The 20,484-nt window shown below is 41.0% G+C and overlaps 1 protein-coding gene across 1 annotated transcript; it reads right to left on the minus strand.

Annotated features, from left to right (window-relative positions):
* Positions 1-10,305: 10,305 nt before the first annotated feature.
* On the minus strand, positions 10,306-19,784 carry det1 (DET1 partner of COP1 E3 ubiquitin ligase). The gene is made up of 9 exons (XM_073471283.1): positions 19,498-19,784; positions 17,822-18,178; positions 17,399-17,665; positions 17,072-17,284; positions 15,866-16,089; positions 13,331-13,460; positions 12,613-12,803; positions 11,391-11,582; positions 10,306-11,161 (listed from the first exon to the last, which is right to left on the minus strand). Exons 2-9 carry the CDS (start codon positions 18,068-18,070, stop codon positions 10,972-10,974), a joined length of 1,656 nt encoding a protein of 551 aa, XP_073327384.1. The 5' UTR covers positions 18,071-18,178; positions 19,498-19,784; the 3' UTR covers positions 10,306-10,971.
* Positions 19,785-20,484: the final 700 nt, after the last annotated feature.

A 20,484-nucleotide genomic window follows, 5' to 3' on the forward strand; every position in this document is an offset into this window, starting at 1 on the left:
ACTGTAAGCACTGAAAAAATCTTATCATTGAGAAGGTAAAAAGGCTTTTGAAGCACTTACTTTTCACAAAAAGCATTCATATGAAGAAGGTTATATTAAAGGGGCTCTATGTAACAGTTTTTAGTAATCTACATGTATTAATCACTTTTTTTTTTTACCACATGCAAGCGCTTTGTAACATGATGTGATAAATGAGACCTTCTCCGTCTCTCTCAGTTGGCTATACAAGCCTATGGAAGTTGTTTAATGCTGCTGACTGTGCATTTCTGTGTGAAAGACTTCAGATTTTCCGCAACAGTCCAAAGGATGACTTTATGTAATTTATCGAGTGCCTCCTCTCAGTGCCTCTCTCTGCTCCACTAACAGAGAGCAACAGTAGCTTACATTAGTCAAGAAATCTGCTAACATAAACTAACGACCGGCTTCCAGCACAACACAGAAGTTCAACAGAGCTCCTTTAGAGTTTGTTTCATAAATACGTTTGATTGGCTTTGTGCTTTTTCAAAGATAGTTAATGAATGACTTAGAATAATTCAGTTACTTTTTTTGTAATGATTGATTTGATATGATTTTTTGTAACAATGGACAACAACAGGAAAACTTCGGTATCAGCGTCAGATATTGGCCAAAATGATATTCTGAATATTGGTAATGGTTTTGTCCCCAGAATTGTACAATTGGTGTGTCCTTGATTGTAGAATTTTCTCTTCTATTGTCAGTTTCAGTGACAGAGACATTTGAAGCATGTTGTTCTGCAATAGGAAGTCAGCCAAAAGGCCTTGGTCATTAGAATTCAGTGTTCTTCATAGACAATAATGCAGAAATATAAAGTGGGGCCAGCCCGTGTAGCTCTGATCAAAAGGTGTTAAAAATCAACCAATGTAGGTTGGCCAACACCGGTGTAATGTGTGACCTGCATCCTGCAACAACAACTGCAGCCTTTGATTAACACGTCAAATTGACTGAAAACACTCTTGTATGCAAACGTAAGGTTTTTTTTAACCAGTATATTCTTGTAGTAGTATATTCTTTAGTCTGCTGTGGGTTTAAATCCACTTTATATGAGTTAGTGCCAGCTGAAACTGCAATGGGGCAGACTGAGAGATACTGGAATAAAAGCAAGAAATCAAGTATGTCACAGTACTTCACACAGGCTACTCTGATTGATGTTGAGTTTCCAAAAGGAAAAAGAAGAATTTACGTCGAATTATTAGTTCTTCACTTTATCCAAACAAGCATTTGGCCGAGACCCTCAAAAAACAAAACAAAATGTAACTTCCTGGAGAAAGATGAGCGATGATTGTTAAAGGTGCGCTCTGTAGTTCTGGGGGGACCAATGTAATGAGAAGAGAAAGATCTTCATTGACTGATTTTTTTATGCCTAAACAAACTAAATAAATAAACTATATATTTTTTCATGACTGAATAAACAAACTGACCTTGAAGGACAACACAATGTCACAATTTCATACAATGTTTTATATGTGGCGGACCCTGCCACCTTTCTAACAGTGTTATGCAGACCTTACTTTCCTCTGAGAACAGCTTGTTTATTCAGTAATGGAAAAAACAAATATTTGAGTTTTGATTATTACCTCATTATTATTGTAGATTTTAAAATTTGTTTTGAATTGAAGAAAGTTTGAATTTCTTCGCCAAAACTTCATAGTGCCCCTTAAGTCTCATCCTCAGGTCGTCATATACTGATGCTTTGGGTCGGGCAACTGAGCTGCCAACCCGATGTGACAATCTGGGGATAAAACTCAACATTCAACTATCTACTAAGTTACATTTTGTTGCCTTTATTTTGGCCAAATATACTAACATCTATGGTTTCTCAAACAAATGTGAATCCTATTCCTAACCCTGCCCTTCTTCACCTTACAATGTTTACTGCAGCCTTATAGCCAGTATGTGTAATGTTTTTAAATAATAAAACAGCATATCTATAGTGTTTGGGAACACTGTATATGCTTTGCCACTGAGAAAAGTGATCAGCTTTTTGGGTCTCATCTGACTATAAGGTTAGTTAAAACAGCTAGTGAACTGAGAGTACTGACTTTCACACTATGTTTGCATTTTTGCCCATTTGAATCAGCAGCATTGGTTACAGCATCAAACTTTGTCAGCCGGTGCATTCTAAAATGTAACTGTGGTTGGAAAGTTGTCAAATTCCACTTCCAGGATGATACTTACTCGTATACTTGAGTATTAACAGGAGATTTAGATATTACTTAAGCAGCCAGTGTTAAGATACTTGTTTCACAAAACTTAAATTGACTGTTGTGTATTGTTGTAGCTGATCCTGGTGTTGAGTGACCGGTGGTGAGTTGGGTTACTTTGTTTACTTTCAGTAGTTTGAAATATAGCAAATCATTGATATTATGAGATCAAAATCTGTTTGGCATGTAAAACATGTGGTGGAATAAAACATTCAGTATTTTTCTCTGAGCTGTAGTAGAAGAGAAGTAGCATTAAATGAATACCTAAACCACCTTCATACTGTAATTAAATCCAAGACTTGCCATTTAAACACTTAATCTCTGCTAATGGACATCATGGTTGATGGTAGTTGTAGTCTCAAAGAAGTAGGCCAAGAATTAGCTGCAATTTTAATTTTAGTCCAGCAGGTGGAGAACTCTGATCACCTGTTGCTGCTGATCTGTGCTGTTGGCACTGGGGGCAAAGCCTGGCGCACCGCTCGAGGGCTTCCTAACCACACTCTTTACTTCATGCAGAAATTGCAGAACCTTTAAATTACTTTGAGACTCAGCTCAGTTTGTCTTTTACTGTAATAACGAAAGCTTCTGCTGCACACTCAGACAGTAATATCATGCTGACAAAGCATGGGGTCAGGCCTATGTTAGATTTCACACACGTCAATTTGATTATTTCCTGTGCAGCACTGATGCTCGTCCCTTTATCTTCATAATCCAGGTGTTTCTTGAGGAATGGCTAATGTCACAGTGTGTTTGTTTATTCACAAAGGACCGCCCAGTGCATTATATTTTTAGGCCAGCCATGCTGGGAAGCCTTCCCCGCGGACTTCCACCTGAAACCCCCCAACTGGTGTTCAGTCAGGTGTGTGTGTGTGTGTGTGTATGTGTGTGTGTGTGTGTGTGTGTGTGTGAGTGAGTGAGTGTGTTTCAAAGGGTTGCATAGAGACTGCTGTTTGTGTGTGTGAATGTGCTGCTGGCACCCTACCGGGTGTGTCAATGATAGACATGAAGTCAGTTAGAAATGATCTGCAGCTAAGACTCTCTCTCTCTCTCTCTCTCTCACACACACACACACACACACACACACACACACACACACACACACACACACACACACACACACACACACACACCTGAAGCCTCATCTACCACAGTCAGCTGTGTATTTGTCTCAGCATGGTGCAGGCCCTGAGGACGGTGTGTGTAGGTGCGTATATGAAGCATTCACCCCTCTCTTTTCAAGTCGACAACAGCTGTACACGCTGATAAAACATGAAATTGTTAGTCGGTGTGTGTGTGTGTGTGTGTGTGTGTTCTTTGTCTGAGTCACACTCTTATGAGTCAGGGGACACCCCTACCCTTCAATCAAATATTTGCTGTCAATATTTAGTCCATCTCCTCCCCTCTGCAGTATGCTCCTGCCTGCTCCCTCCACTCATTAGGTGATGGCGTTGAGATTTCACAGTTCTCGCCAGGAGGCTCCAGTAGAGCAGAACTGGTCTCAGTCAGCTGTACAGACGGCTGAAGCGCTAATCCGTGTGATATACAATGTTGACACTGTTGTAGTGTCATATATGACAGGGAGGAACAATACCAGAGTGGTCGATAACAATAACAGGTGAGGGATATGAAGGGGGCAAAGGTGGAGGTTGGGTTTTCTCTCTCTCTCTCTCTCTCTCTCTCTCTCTGTGTGTGTGTGTGTGTGTGTGTGTGCGTGTGTGTGTTTACAGTGTGTGAAAGAGTTCCCTATATGTATCCATCAAAGTAAAACAAAAGATTAGGGACACATACTCTTCCACTAAGCCTTATTGATTGGTTGTATTACTGTAAATCAAAGGAAGCGATGCAGATAAGTAGAAGCAGTGTGTTTAGGGAAGAACATATTTTTTGTTTATGGTGTATCAGCACTGGATTTTTTTAAAATAAAAAACTCAACAACTACTTGTCTTTAAGAAACAATGTCCTTGTTATTTTTGAATAATACAAGAGCAACAGTCACAATGAAACTACTCAAAGTAAGGTCTGTTGATTTTCCTGAGTATCCAGGACAAAAGCCTAAGTGCTGTTGAGTTTAGAAAATGTTTTCAGTGCTTTGAGGAGCACAAACACAATTCCATCCACTTTGGATAGCTCATCTACAATTCTATGCACTCGAGCTACCATTAGGCGCAACTGAGAAAAAATTACATTTATTTTGTTATTTAGCTGAAAGTTCTTATTGGCGTGTCAGAATTCTGTACAGCTCAGTCAGCTCAAAGGTTAGCTTTTAATCTACCATGTATAATTTTTGAAATGAAATACTATATTTGTTTCAATTGTGGTATCTGTTCATATACAATATAACCATAGGTGTGGTTTGCAGTGAGGCAGGAGGGCGTTGCTCCCCTGAGCAGCTGAAAAATGTCACTACATTGAGTCCAAAATAGGTCCTACAAATGATTTCTTGCGTAAAAAAATAATATTTTAAAGTGATCTTCTGAGTGAGTATGTATATTTCAGTTTTCAATTTCACGTGTGTGACTACTAAATTGTTTAAAAGGGTATATGGAAAATGAAAGTATGCATATATATTGTATAATATAGCCCTACACAAATTGATAATTCACTTTTAACAAGCTACTTTAACTTTATGGTTGCGAGTCTGCTTCAGTTGTGTGCGCTCATGTGTGAATGGTCAGAAACAAATGTTATGCTCTTTTGTTAGGGTATATGGCAAGCTTGGTACTATTGTCTTCTGTTACTGTATGCATAACCGTATACAGTAGGCTATTCACATCGGTTAAAAAATGTTTGCCTCTCCCAGCCCACATGTCACAAATCGTCTATGCATAAAACTAACTATATGACTCAGAGAAATGTGTAAATAATTACAAAGTGAGTTTAACCACCGCAACGGCAGGCAGTAATACAGTCCAACTGCAACTGCCGCCTGTGTATTTTTCACCATTTTGAGTAGTAAGCTTTAACCAAATGCCCTCCTCACTTCTCTTCTGATGGTAGAGCTCTTAAATCCATCACAGTAGAGCAGACTGTGGCTGATGTCACGATTATGGGAAATACAGGAGAGGGAACTTTTTGGAAATATTTTTGCTCTGCCTCATTGCAGGATGACGAGCACATGGGAGGATGTGTTGGGAAGTACTGCATCACTGTTTCTGTTCTGGTGACTGGAGCTTCTGCCAGGGATTGTGGGCCCTTAGCAAAAATGACCAAAAGGTGGTCAGGCAGGCATTGTAACGTTAAACTTAGCTCTGTTAAAACTTCACTTCTGTTTCACATCAACTCTCTTGCCATTTTTCACCATAATATTAAAAAATATAGTTTTCCTTTAAAGCTACTTAAATCAAGCCTGCATTTTTTTTGTTGTTGTAATGTTAGGAGAAGGGAGCTGAGTGTTATATTTCACTTTTTTTTAAAAGCCAGACCCTCTCCAATTCTGGGCGTCAAACACTTCATTTCCTGCCTTCTGGTGTTTTTTTATGCACCAATTTGTGCATCCATCTGTGGTGGAAATGTCTTTATTTATGTAAAGGAAAACACAAAAGCCACCGGGTGACAATTCAAAATATAATGGAATATAATTCAGTAAGGCTGTCAGGCAAGCAATTCATCAAAATAAAAGTCCTCTGTTCATTTTCAGAGGGCACTGATGCTTACCTTGCGAGGCAGCTGGATTCAGGAGATCATGTGATCATGTCCTCGTGAGTGTCCCTCTCAACAGGCTTCAAGCTATGTGCTTGTGGCTGAACACACAGTGGTTCAACTGATCATTTCTCCTCCTTTGAGGAGCTACTGGCCAGCTATGGCCGTGGTTTAGGTGTGGCTGGGAGAAAAACAACTGTTTGAAAATAGCTGTCCTCAAGAGGTTAGCGTACATGCTGTTATAGCATCACTTACATCAGAACAGGAGAGTATATTTGATTGAAAGGAGAGCACTCAATGGAAAACATGTTTTCGCTCTTCTCTCGACTGGCTGGAGTCAAAGTTTGATTTGCCAACAGGCTCTGCTGGTGGTGGTGATCCCCTGCTGTTGATCTGATTTGTTAAAATTAGCCCTTGATCGATGGGGATAGACAGGTGGTTCGTCCAATCCCCTGCCAAGTATTTTTTTTAAACAGTTTGCAGCAGCGCCTGTCAAGACGGTTCTATGTAACAAACCATCTGGAGCATCAGGTTCACAAAATGACCCTGTTCAAAATATTGAGGGACAAACTCATAATGAACAGCATGGCATTGGTTCACCTTGTTTAATCATGCCCCCCAAATTAAATATCTTTATAGAACAATAACCCAGTCTCCCACGCTTACATGAAAAGAGACAATGGAAAGTGTTGAATATTCCTAACACTCTACTTTTAAATAAAGAGCCATGAGTGAGGTACAAATGAAAGATGGGCAAATTTATACTTAAGCGTTTAAACCAAAGTTTGTGCCCCATGTCAGCGAGGTTGTGCTCTGCCGAATCATTACCAACCTCAGCCTGAACGAAGGTGTCCCTGCTTCACTTGAGCACATCAAGTTCCATTCAAAGTACGGAGCAAAATTAAACACACAAACAAACAGACTACAAACAAGCAAACAATTGAAAAACAGGACAGGAGCAGGTGGGAATAGTTCTCATGCACAGTTGTAACATGTAGTGTTCAGCTGTCACAGTTGACCCAATGTGTGGATTTATGTCTTGAATAAAACTATAATTGCAATTTTTACAATTAGCTGAGATGCTCTTCATTCTTTCTGTGCACCACCTGGGAACTGCAGAAGAACAGCTGGCATACAAAAATACCATACAGAAATCATACACATACAGGCAGCTTGTACAGGGGCCTATCTTTTGCCAGACAGCAACACGGTGAACAAACTGTGGCTGGCTTTTATGGACTGAACGCACTTGGCTGCAGGAGCCGAACATCTTGGTTTTCATTTCGGCGTCCACGTTAACAGGTTAGCGCAGCCACACGACACTGGCATGAGTAGCGCGGCTCACGGACGTGTAAAGCGAGGCTGTAAGTCAGCTAGAGGTTCAGAGTCTGGCCTATTTTTGCAGAGACCTGTAGACGGTCATATCAACCAGTGTTTCACTACAGTTTTAATGTCTATATCTCTAGAATATGTCACAGATTTGAAGAGAATACACACAACAGGTCAACGGGAATAAAGGAAAATCACGTCATAACTGTTATTGATAATTATCGAAGGCAAACTACATGTAAGCAGATAGGGCAGGCAGGAGCCGCGCTGCAGCAGCAACACTGCCTGTGTGGACACACACACACACACAAATGAGCCGCAGCAGTTCACGCACTAAACAAGCAGGCAGTGTGGACCACGGGTAAGTATCTTTTTGGCTCTGCTCAGACATCTCACTTCACTGATATCACTGATGCTCTGTAGATGGGTACCAATGATGTCCTGGGTGGTTTTAATCTGCTGCTGCAGAGTCTTCCTGTCCTGGGCCAGTTTGTGATGTGTCCTGTCAGGATGCTTTCTATTGCTTCTCTGTAAAAGCGGACAAGAACATCACGCTGGAATTTAGCTTTGTTTACTTTGTTTTTTTACCAGGGTGGTGATGTGTGATGACCATGATAAGTTCTCTGTGATGTTGATTACCAGAAACCTAAAACTGTTCACCTGCTCCACCTCAGCTCCACTGATGTAGACAGAGGTGTGTGTCTAACAGAAGGGGGGTCTGAGACAACGACACCATGAATTTACCAAAACACTGCACAGTTGGACTGCTGATACTTCAGCGTCATGGCTGGGTCATGGATTGTAACTTGCTCAAACCTCAGTCTGATTGAGGATCAAGGAATCAAGCAAACTAAACTATCCTGTTGAACTAAACAGCCCCTCTGCCCCTGCACTCTCTCTGCTACTAGGGGATGGAGAGGGAGTTGGCAGGTTAACAGGGTGGATACATTTTGATCATTTTACTAACAAGGGGGTGCATCCCCCTTTAAATCGCCTGTGTACTACCTGGCAACTGCAGAAATACACCTCCAAAAATAGTCCAGATACAGGTACAGCACTGAAGGACAGCCAGGCCCCTTTTGTGTGTGTATTTTAAGGAGCCCTTTAAAGCTCAGAAAGTAGACACAGCTTGAATTATTATGTTTTGATGATAAAGTAACAAAAGAAGCAGCTCCTGAAAAAAGAAATTCAAGGATCAGATGTTCCTCTTGAGCCCACTGAGAGTCATTCCATGTTCGTGTCCATGTGGTTTACATTGTGGACCCATTTTTATCCATGAGTATGTCAGTGTCCACCCTGTCCTCCATGTGTCCCCCAACAACAAAACCTCACGCTGTGGAGCTCCACTGTTCCTGGAGGTGACTGTGGTCTAAATGATGTGTGTTTAGAGACTGCTCCGAGAAGACGAGCCCTGCAACAGGAAACACTTTGTGGCCTTTTCTGGAGTACATTGGTTGGACTGTTTCCAAGACAACAGCAATTAGAAAAGACTAGGTTACCAAGCAGAGAGCGGTTATGTTTCCTTGGCAACCAAGGTCAGGAAGACGGCTCTGAGTTTACCTGATTCTTAAGAAAACCGATACAACATACTTGATATTGTACGAGGTATTTGGAGGCACTGGGCTCGTGAAGTAATATATGATATGTTTGCACTGAAGACGCCAGTGGTAACCAACTCCACAGTGTGCTGCGTCCTTATTAGCTTTTGAACATCTGTGGGGAAATTGAACAGCTGATAGTTGACCTATAAGGGAAGTGAAGGCTTACATTTCCTGCAGAAAACTGAGAACATATTAACCCTAGCAGCATCAGAGTGGGTACAAAAATGCACACAACAGTGGCGTGGAACAAACAGAGCCACACTAACTCACCGCCTCGCCAGCACTCAGGTGTACACAATTTTATACAATCTGATTGTCGCGAGGACAACAGTGTGTCCTCCTATCCTATATGTAGGCCTTTCTACACCTGCTGTGTGCGCTTCATGCAATTAGTTGATTATCACAGCATGTTGTCACACACCAGCTTACACAAACACACTATAATGACAATGACATAACATGGCTTCCTTAATCCATGATCTACAACGCTGCATTTGCTGTGCTTGAGCAAAACTAAGCAGCTGCATAATACAGTCTGTGCACTCAGACATCGATCCTCACATCTCGCCCATTCTTTCATCTCTCCATCATCTTTCCATCTGTAAATACCTACTTCTCTCTGCCTAAAACCCCTGTTAGTCTCCCTCTCTCTCATGCACACACCTCCCAGGTCCACTGTAGAGTGTAACCAGAGGCTAGGAGGACACTTAATCCCTCTGCACCTGCTCTCCATGCCACCATGACCTCTTGCAGCTGCTTGGGTGTGTGCTTTTTTGCCTTTATATCTGTTTATCATACACGTTCCTGTTCACGTGTGTTCACGTTGGGAGAGGGGGTGTCGGACTATTTGCATATGTGTAGATTTGTTTATATCCGTGTGTGTTTGTGTTACTATAACACATTTATAATGTAAACAGATGTCCGGTGCTTCAGCCTGCAGAACAGATGGACCCGATGTAAAAAAAAAAAAGTGACGTTTTGATCCTGTACAGTACATTAGAACAGACTGCATGGAACAGCAGTCAAATTAAATATGACGACACTTGCGCTGCATGTTTTATGCGCTGCATAAAATACAACCCTGTGCTGTCATTATTTCAGGTTCATTATAAGGCTCCGAGGCATTAAAATATGCAGTGGGATTATTTTTTAGATTCCACTACCTGTACACAGCTAGTTAAGAAATAGATAATTAGGAAGATTATGATAGGAAAAATACTGAATGTGTTATACGATTAAACACAGCTGCATCCAGAAGATCAATGTCTGCAGTTTTTTTGCTACTCCAAGGCTCAAAGCATTAAGGAGAATATACACACAGGTCAATATTTAGAGGAGAAGCAGAAACAATACTAAATTCAGGCTTCTCGTCACACCAAGCCATTCCCTGTCCACTACTCAAGTACTCTCATATAAAAATAAGATAGCGTACAATACAATCGAACCATAGTTGCTGTCTAAAGCTACAGTAACTACATAACCTCAAATTCAAAGTACAGCAAAAAATAAACAACAAAATTTAGACAATTTTATTGGCATAAAATATATACAAGCGGTAATATGTAAAAAAAAAAAAAAAAAAAAAAAAGTGTAAAACAATATATTATAAAATTACCTCTTGAATCAACAGGATAAGCAATTCTGATATGAATGTGCAGCTTTCACTGCATAGCAGGAAAAAGAAAACACCTCTGGTTCTTTCCTCTAAGAGCTCCAGCTACCTGCGGCTCCCACCTCCGTCGCACATCAATCACTCTCTCTACATCTCCATTTACACTTATTCCAGCCTCTCCTCCCTACTGCTCCCTCTTTGTTCTGCCGAGGAAGGGGGAACGAGGAGGTGAAGCGGTGCAGACGAAAGGAAAAAGGCAGAATTGCTGCCTTCTTGCGGAGGGGGGGGAGGGGGCGGAAGTGGAGTGACCACTGTGTGATGGAGGGGGCAAGAAGAGAGGAACAGTGGTTTCCATCAGGAAGAGAATGAAGAAAGAGGACTGCTGATTTCTCTGGAGGAGGAGAGGGCGACTAACAGAACAAGCAGTTTTGTGCCTCCTGATGGAGGACACGTTTGTTGTATTGTGGACAGTAACTGCTAACAGAAGCCCAACGGTCCTGCAATTTGATTCCAAGTGTGAGTCTGCAGACTCTCTGAGTTTAGACTGTTGCACATATACACACACTCCTCAGGCGCAGACATGCCTCATGTGGAAGTTGACCACATACTCTGCGTTGGTGCGCTGGACAGAGATGGCAAACGGTTCGAAGGGGTGGAAAGTGAAAGCAACCAGGCGTCGCACTGCGTGATTCACCGGCCGTCCCAGCAGGCCTGCCTGGATCTTAAACTTTAGCAGGCCGGAGTCCCGTGCATAAAACCTGGTGTGTGAGAGAGGGAGGGATAACATGTAGTGCCATTAAATTCTTCATTCAGTCCAGTCCGTTTCTAAAGGCTTCTACTCCTGTATAATAGGGATACGTGTTGTTATTGACTCCTTCCAGAAAACTGAGTAGTGAATTGCTACAAAACTATGAATGTCACCTATTGATAATGTAATTCTATGACATCATTTGACAGGATGCAAATTCAGCCCGATAGAGTGCGTACCTGATGGGGTGGTCTCCGCAGGTCTTGGGTCTCTCCATCACCGACACCCACTTGTCATCATAACTGAAGAGGGAGAGGTCGAGGTACGGACTGCTGCTGTAGGACTGGGCGCTGATGGGCAGCTGACCCAGCAGCCGACGCACCGCCTCGGTGTGCCCGCCATATTTGGCATTCACTATGGTGTCTTTGAATCTGAAGCGCAGACAGACAGATATCAGCGGGATAACATTAAACAGCAACACTAATCTTCATTAGTCTCTTTTGGCACCGAGGCTAAACTCCCACAGAAGTGCCTCTATGATCCTCAAGTGTTTTTCCTCTTATTTTGGTTTGAAGTCCAGAAAGCAGTGAACAGCCTTGTTTCTACTGTAGTTGTTTTGTTTTGGAGAATAACAGCTCAAAGCCTGCATGAGATGTCATAAAAGTCTGAGTTCAGTGAGGAAATACTTTTATGTTTATTCTAAGCCCCTATTTTCCAAACATGCCTGGCTAAATTACACTCCCAAGTCTTGCTAAACTACCAACACTCAGCTGTGATTGTGTGGTCTCACATTCCCTCCTCCTTCCTTTTCAACCAACACTCTCCATCCATATTTTTAGTTTTCCATCTTGACCTGTTTGCTACTGCAGACCCCCCTGTCTCACTATACTGGGTTTGTGGCTGTCTAAAACCCTGTGAACTGGGCTAATGCTAGCCAGTTGTTAAGTGGTATAAATCCTGTTTGCCGAATTAGCTCATCAGCTTTCAATTTCTCCTCTCCTTCTTCCACATATCAATTTTCACTACTCTAAAATCCTATTATAAGCTCTTTTTCCCTGCTCTAACTATCCTTTATCTTCTCCTCCTTCCTGTACCCTCCCCCTCTGTCTGGTCACCTTCCACAGAGGATTTTGTCTCCTATGCTGGCGAGACAAACGGCAAATTCAATCACAGCTCCACCAGCCATGCTGACTGTCTTAATGTCTCTCTCTATATCCAGATTAAGTCCTAAAACTCCTTCCTTCTCCTCCAGGCAATTGCTGCTGATCTGGTTCCCTTCCTCCCACCGTCTTTAAATCCTCGCTGACATTTGGCTGCACGACATCAGGTGCAGTTTTTTTTTTTATTTCCGTCAGAAAAGACCTCTCGACCCAGCAGCTGGCCAGCACAATTATGTCCAAAATGAAATATTTTCAATGCTGGCAGAAAGATATTTGGTATTTCAATTCTTCTCTGCTGTACCTTCTCTGGACCTGCCGTGCGTAGTTGTTGGATGAAGCCGAACAGGGGAACTGGACAGCCTGGCTGTGCAGCGTGGCGTTTCTGAAGAGGTCGCAGAAATTTTCAAACAGCTCCAGAAGCTGGTCGGAGGTGTTCTCAAAGACGGCCAGCACCTCTGTAGACACCATGTTGTACACAACGAAGAACGACGGCTGTCAGATAAAGAGGAGCAGGGGGTGAAGGTTTGGAGAAAAGAAGTACACATTAAAGATTCTGTTGTATCCACTTTCTTAAAAGGTATTTTGTTATTTCAAACCATGACACAATCCACACTGGCCTTCCAGAATGATAAACCAAGGACTGTCAATGAGATGTTTGTTATAGTGAGATAAACATTCCAGGCTTTAGCTTCCACCTGTATTCATAATGAATACAAGATTTTTTTTTTTTTGGTCTTCGTTGGTGAGACAAAAACAGGGACAAGAAAGCTAGAGAGTTGACACCTCATGTAAATAAAAGATGTTTACATTAATTAGATCTATTTGTTGTTGCCAAGAAAGAGTAACAGGACTGAAGAGAATCTGAAGGAGAAACGTGTCCTTGGAGACCTGAAAGAGGAATCCCTGCTATGCAGCACAAACAACAAAAGACACAAGAGAGGCAGGGGAGAGCAACCAAGAGAACATGGAGAGGAATTCAAATGTGTGTGTGTGTGTGTGTGTGTGTGTGTTGTTACTACCTGTGAGGGGTCGGTGACTCTGAGTGTGACCACATCTTCGCTGGTGTATTTAATGAAGAGGTGATGCTCATCTAACAGCTGCATCTTCCACATCCTTAACCTCCTCAGCTGATCGAAAAACTGGAAGAATCTGATGACAAAAACAAGTGTGGGTGAACTGAAGTGATCGCTAAAATAATATCTTAACATCAGTACAACATGGAAGTGGTGCTTAACAGACTATTAACTTGTACAGAGGCGTTCATGCTCAACATGCTCATTACAGTATTTTCTGAAATGTCAAGGGGTGTGCAAACAAAACAATCTGTGAAGAAGCAAGAAGTCAACAAGTGTTACTGCAAAAGACCAAACATAGTTTCATGCTCTGTGATAAAGCTCCTCAATGCTGGGTCTGCACAATTAATCGAAATATAATCAAAATGTCAGTATGGCCAAGTGCAATATCAAAATTACACCAAGCTGCAACTTTTTCATAAAGGTAACAGCATTATAATGAAGTAGTGTAGTGCTGCAGAGATGCCCTGACCTACAAATCTTGTTCTCAAGATGTAAGAAAGCATGTTTGTTTGGTATAGACCCCAACAAATGTCACATCATCAGGATTTTTATAGTTTTTCCAGCAAAAATGAAAACTGTGATGCAGAAATGATCATTCCCACTAATCGTGTATCACATCACAATATGATTTTTTTTTAACCATATTGTGCAGCCCTACTGAATGCCAAGGAAGAATTGCAATTACAGTAGGGTTGCCATAGTGGTGAGATTTTCCCACCAACTCGCCACAACACCAGTTACCCTACACAGTAGGTGTGCTGTGTAGAGTGCTGTGGTAATTTACTGCGAATGCAAACCCAATAACCTTTGGTAGAACTGCAAGTCGCATTTTACTTTGAAGGAGGCTGATCACAGGAAATGCAATGTGTTCAGTGAGTTTAGCACTTACAACTACCGTTCATCAAAAACGTGTCTACAGAGCAAAACAAAGGTCATTTTTTAAAAACACAGTCAAAATATTGGGTTTCCAACTAGTCTTGTTTTCTAAATTATATACACAATTACACAAGTTCTGTAGCAACTGGCTAATTAACTGATGAGTCGACAGAATAATAACAATCAGTATGTGTCATTTATTACGCTAAAATGACACATTTTAACTGCTTTTTAACCTCTCCAATATGATGATGCTGCTCTCCTGGTTTATGTCTTTGTAAAGTGAACATCTTTTAGACTTTGGACGATTGGTCGGACACTCACTGTTCACTATTTGTTTTTGTATAGATAAGCAATTTATCGAGCAATACATAGTAATCTGATTGCTAATATTTTGTACTTTCAAAACCATCTCATGAAACATAATAATGACATAACAGTCACTACTACACACTAGTACTTGACTGTATACTTGTTTTGCTTTGTTTATAGTATACAGCGGTCACATGTAGGATGTTACCACTACAGGAACTCACTCAGGTGACCAAGAGCCCTATGAGGCACCACAGACTTCAGCCTGAGTTTCAACCAGAGGCACCAGGGGATTAATATAGTTCCTGTATAATAGTTCCAGGTGTTATAAAAGGGGATCGAGATATCTTCATGTTTAATCACATAGTTAAAAACATAGTTAGGCTTTGTTGTAGGCTTGCATGTACTTGTAGGGGGAAAAAAATGGAGTTAAAAAGAAATAGTTTGTGCAAAGGGGGCGAAAGCATTAGCAACTGAGAAAGCTAGGGATTGAATGAGAGAGAAAGTGGAGACGAAAAATCCAAGGGAGTGAAGCACAGAAATCATAGTTCACTTTTTTTGATAGTTTCATGGCGGTTAAGTTCTAAAGAGGAGATAACCACCATCGAACACTCAACAGATCATCTATTTTAGAGAGAGGCACTCTGGAGTTTTTCAGTCTCCCTTTTCTGCTTTGCATTTTTCCTTTTCATCTATAACTGCTGACTCACAAACACTCAAGGACCTGTTAGCAGGACATTTTCAAGTTTTTTTTTTCCAAGCACAATTTTTTTCATTTCTAAGGACTGCACTCAAAACAAATAATTAATTTTCAAATATAAATTTCTATTTAAATAAATGTGATCTATCTCCATTTCTCTTAAAACCAGTCATGTACATATTCAACTCACCAATCTGAACTTTTCAATATATATATTACATACAGGTGTTTGTACATACATCTTCTCCACTACATTTCTTTGATAAATGTACTTGTTATTTTACAGATTCACATCATTTTTTAGTGTTAATAGACTATTAATTGCGACATGTTACCAATCAGATATTGTTGTGGCAGTGTGAGAGGATGCTGCATCATAGTAGCATTTTAATTTAACTTATTTTATCAGCAATCTGACAGAAAAATCACAGATACTGATAATATACTCAATATCGGCCCCTATAATCGAACAGGGCTGATAATCGGTCTACCCTTCAGAAAATACAATAACAACGGTTTAATGAGAACATTTTTAGGTTAGAGTACAATGAAAAGAAAAGTCAACAGAGCGTTAGAGTGTTGTTCTGTACCTCCTCTTGGCAGTGGCACTGCCGTCCTGCTCAGCCCTCCTCCACAGGTAGACCAGCAGCCTGTGCTTGAGTGAATTGATGGTTTTGTCTGTATACAGGCGAGGGAACCCCGGCTGACTCTCAGCCTGAGCCTCAGTGTAAACTGCTGAAAGGGTCAGGAGGTCGTCCTCATAACAGAACCGCCCAATAGTTCTTACATCTAGAAACGTTCCCTCTGGAGTGACCTGGAAGAGAGGAAAAACGAGAGATGAGGGGATTTTAATTAATGACACTCTGGTGTTTAAATCTGTTCTTTCAGTAGCAGTAGGTCCCCAAATTAGATAGAATTAAACAGGTAATTTTGTATGATGTGATGAATTTTCTGGTACATATATCAAGATATGGACATTTTTCAAACTCTATTAGGTGCAAAATTGAAAGTCACAGGTAAGTTAGCTTTCACATCTGAGCAAAGATCAGCTTTTTAAAAAGTGAATCTAAACTCAAGTGCACAAGGCAGCAAAACTGTTGCTGCACTGCCATCAACAAAGTAAAATCTTTATGTCAAATGTCCAGCCCAGTTGCCAGGATAAAATGTTGGCATTTTACATTACTGCAAAGCAAAGTTCTGTTCAAATTTGTACATGTCATTCGTACCATAATCAACATTTCTACAATACGTTTCGAATCAATCTCATATTACATGTTTATGAACTGAGACTTTTATGTCCAGGGGTGGGGGGCATGGCGGTGAAGTTACAGCTGGGTGAGATGGCCGCAAAGCTGGAGACGTCTGTTCGAGACCGTGTTTTGACATTTGTTAGCATGACACCACTGAATACTTTTAACAAGATGGCAGGACAATTTTTAGCTGTGTTTGTGGTGACAAAACCCGGTATTTTAAGCCAAAACATGACCTTTTCCTTAAGCTAACCAAGTGGTTTTTGTGCCTAAACCTAACCAGAGCATAAGCACAACATTGCCACAACATAACAAAGGAAGGTAAAGTTAGAACATAAAGAACTGTAAAGTTTCAACATATCTGTGGTTTGCGGAAACATTCATTGCCAACATTTATTTTGGCAACTGGGTCACAAACATCGACAACCAAATTATACGTGTTTTGCCTTTCAATGATAATAGGAAAACCCCTTCTTTAACAATAGAACTGGTGTGTCACCAGTAGTGTCATTTGCATTAAAAATTTGAAATGGTGAATCAGCTCACCTGAAACACATGTATAGTTTGCTGCTGGACCGACAGCACAGCTAGGATGTTCCTGTAGAGGTAGAGGCCCTGGTTATGGGACAGGATGATCTTGTCACATTTAAAAGACCTGGTGTCACACAGCCTGCCAGTGTGGAGGTCAATAATGTGTAGCGAGTAGTCCTCTAGAGGAGACCGGGGATTGGGAGTCACAGATTCGTTGTTCCGATACACCTGGTGGGAGATGAAACATGGATGAAAGGGGGAGTCTGAGCAAAACTACTGAAGTTAATTTGTAGTGAATTAGTAGCTTTTGAGTTTTTTTAACAAGTTTGATGACATTGTTACCTCAAAGAAGTAAGGCGGCGGCTCCTCGGGGACGTACACAGCCGACCCTACGATGACATAGCGGCAGTCATCTGTGAAGAGGCTGCATTCCCGGTTGAGATGTTCTCCGTTTGAGGCCACATTAGTTACGTGGAGCAAGGAGAAGAAGCGCTCAAACAGGCGGCCTCTGATGTTGAGGGAACGCTGGTCATTGGCTGTTAGAAGAGTTTCTCCCTCTTGGCCTCTCAGCAGGTCCTGAGCCGCCTGGCAGCCTTGGTATTCATATATCTGCAGGAGGAACATTGGGATTAGAAGACAGTCTTTTTCAAATCTCGTTGTCTAGGGTAAAGTGGGTAATTAGACGGATAAAGTGTGTTTCAGTCTGGGACAAACAATAGGTTTAGATTGGAAATATGATTAACAGTTTACGTTCTATCTTCTTACCTCCAGAGAAGTCTGGTCAGAAGAGAAGGCGATAAAGCAACGTCCGTCGGGTGAGAACTTCCTCAGGAAGCAGGGGGGCTTCTCCACGTTGACCACAGTGAAGTTGGGGAAAAGGTTTTGGTGGAAGCAGCGTACTCTGTACCAGTGAGCTCCGGGTCGGCCCGAACAGATCCTGCGCCTCTCAAGACGATGAACCACATTTTGATTCTGAATCCGTCTGGGCTTCAGGGTTGGGGTGTCCTCATCCATCGCTGCGATCAGATAAAGATCTCAAACCCCTCCTCAAAAGGTAGTCAGACTGGCGGCCAGTACGGTGACACGACTACATCACAAGTACAGTCATGTTACCTGTGTTTTCTAGAGAAAGTGAGAGAGTGTTCAGTTTTCAAGTAAAACAACAGAACACAAATGTGAGGAGATGCTTTTTTCATGTCACTAAGTTTCTTGGCAGCTGGTCAGATAAAGTAATTTAAAATATGTTATTTGCCATGTAAATGATAAGTAGAATTCAGAAATGCAAGATGACAGAAAAATGCTCAAACGGAAAGATGTGTGTGGCATCCCTTACACACAATGAGCGACTAAAGGACGCTCACAGGGAAGTAAAGTATACAATATTTATATATGGGATGAAAGAGTGAGAAAAAGCATGGCAGACAATAGGGGGCCAACTGAATGCATGAGAGCCTAAAATCTACATTTACTAACCACTACTTTAACTGAAACCATCATAATTGTACCATACCAGTTACTAGAGTTACTTCTCACTTGCACAAATTAACAGTTGTACACTTTGTTAGCAGTGCTAGACATGAGCAAACACATGTCACTGTGACACAATGTGCTCATTGTTTTTATCTCTCACAGCAGAACGAGTGATCGCAGCAAATAAAAGGTCAAAAGATATCGTGGCGTCCTCCCCCTGTTGTTTCATGACTGTATAGTACAATATATAGTTACTGGGCCAGTGAACTGGGAATAGAATTTGTGAGGATTATACAATTATGACACAGAAGAACCACAAATTGTGTGCTTCCTATGTAAAATAAAACAAATAACACATAATACATTTAGACATGGAAGAGTAAAACACCTGATTGATCTGTACTGTTAAAAGAGACAAGCTACATCCAAAATCAATAAATCAACTAAAGTAACAACGTGTATTGGTCTGTGACCAGTCCGTCATTGATTTTAATCAGGAAATATTGCAAACAGAGTAAACTTTCAGTCCCTGGTATTGGTCAAGCTTCAAAAATACTTCATCAGACTTTTCCCAGAATGCAACGAAACAGCAGCTGCAGCTAACATTAACTCCTCAGCCTGGAAGATGTAGATGTCTTTATAACTTCACATCCTTTCCATGGCAGGTGCTCTGTGAGAAATGTTTAGACCATGCTGAGATAACCTCGCTGACATTATCAGATCAATTAGCGAGCCATTTTCACAATACTTTGCCCTTTCAGGTAGTTACTTGTGGAGATAAAGTATCACAGAAACACAATACACATGTAAATCATGGCTCTACAGCAGCAGGGACAGGAGGGCTTTCTCCTGCTGTTTGCTGTCTGAGCCCACTGCATGTCTCTGGTTTAATACAGAGCTCGCTAAAAAGAACAGCCACCATTTAATTCACTTACATCACTAGATATTTAACACTGTAAGGTGTTACTCACTTGTTGATTTAAAAAGCAGACCAGCCCGCAATTGGCAATCTTTCTGGGTCCTCCGAGTTCAGCTGGTTGTGTTAGCAAGAGCAGTTAAGTTTGACTTAACAGTTAGCTACCGGCTATTAGCTTGCACCTCACGTTAGTGGGAAACGTCAAGCTTCATTCATTTCACAAAGTGTAAAAGTAACTGTAATGTCTCACATTTATTCAAGCGGGCAACTGCCTGGAGCATTTAGGTGAAACGGCCGCTGTGTTTGTTGTGAGTGAGCCGTGAAGGAACCGCAGAAGAAGAGGAGGAAGACAGCAGACCGAAGTGTAGCTCAGAGCTGTTTTAAACAGCGCCACCACGTCCTCCTCAGGTGGAAAATGGTATTGCAAACTGTTTTTTTTTTTTGTTGTATCAAATGGATTTGTGATACTGTCATGAAGACTAAAGACAACCCAAAGTGATGTGCAAAGCTTGTCATGACTGAGCCGAACATGTTTTATATTAATCTTTATCTTTAAAAAAAACTTGCACATACACATGGTGGTGGTTTACACATATACCATTAAAAATACACATGAGCAACAAAAGATGTGATGGAGAGGTGCAAAAAAACTCCAGAGGGGATTGATCTTGGCACTCTCCAGTGAAAAGATTACATTAACAAAAAAGAAAGAGAACAATAAATGAAGCAGATGAAAAAAAGAAAGGAACACAGAAAAAGATTCCACACACTAGCAAACATACATATATGTGCACAAATTAAAATTCAATTAAATAAATTAGTGGATGGTTTAGAAAGATAATCCATGCTGACAACAATGCAGAGATAAAACCAATCCTTTAACAGCTTTCTTAAAGGGGCACTATGTAGTTTTGGAGAAGAAATTCAAACTCAGAATTTTAATATTTACAATTTATTTATATTTTCAAACTCAGAAATATTTCTTTTCCATAACTTAATAAACAAGCTGTTCTCAGAGGAAAATAAGGTCCCAGAACACTGT

This window comes from Pagrus major, chromosome 8, assembly GCF_040436345.1.
Source record: "Pagrus major chromosome 8, Pma_NU_1.0".
NCBI classification, from domain to species: domain Eukaryota; kingdom Metazoa; phylum Chordata; class Actinopteri; order Spariformes; family Sparidae; genus Pagrus; species Pagrus major.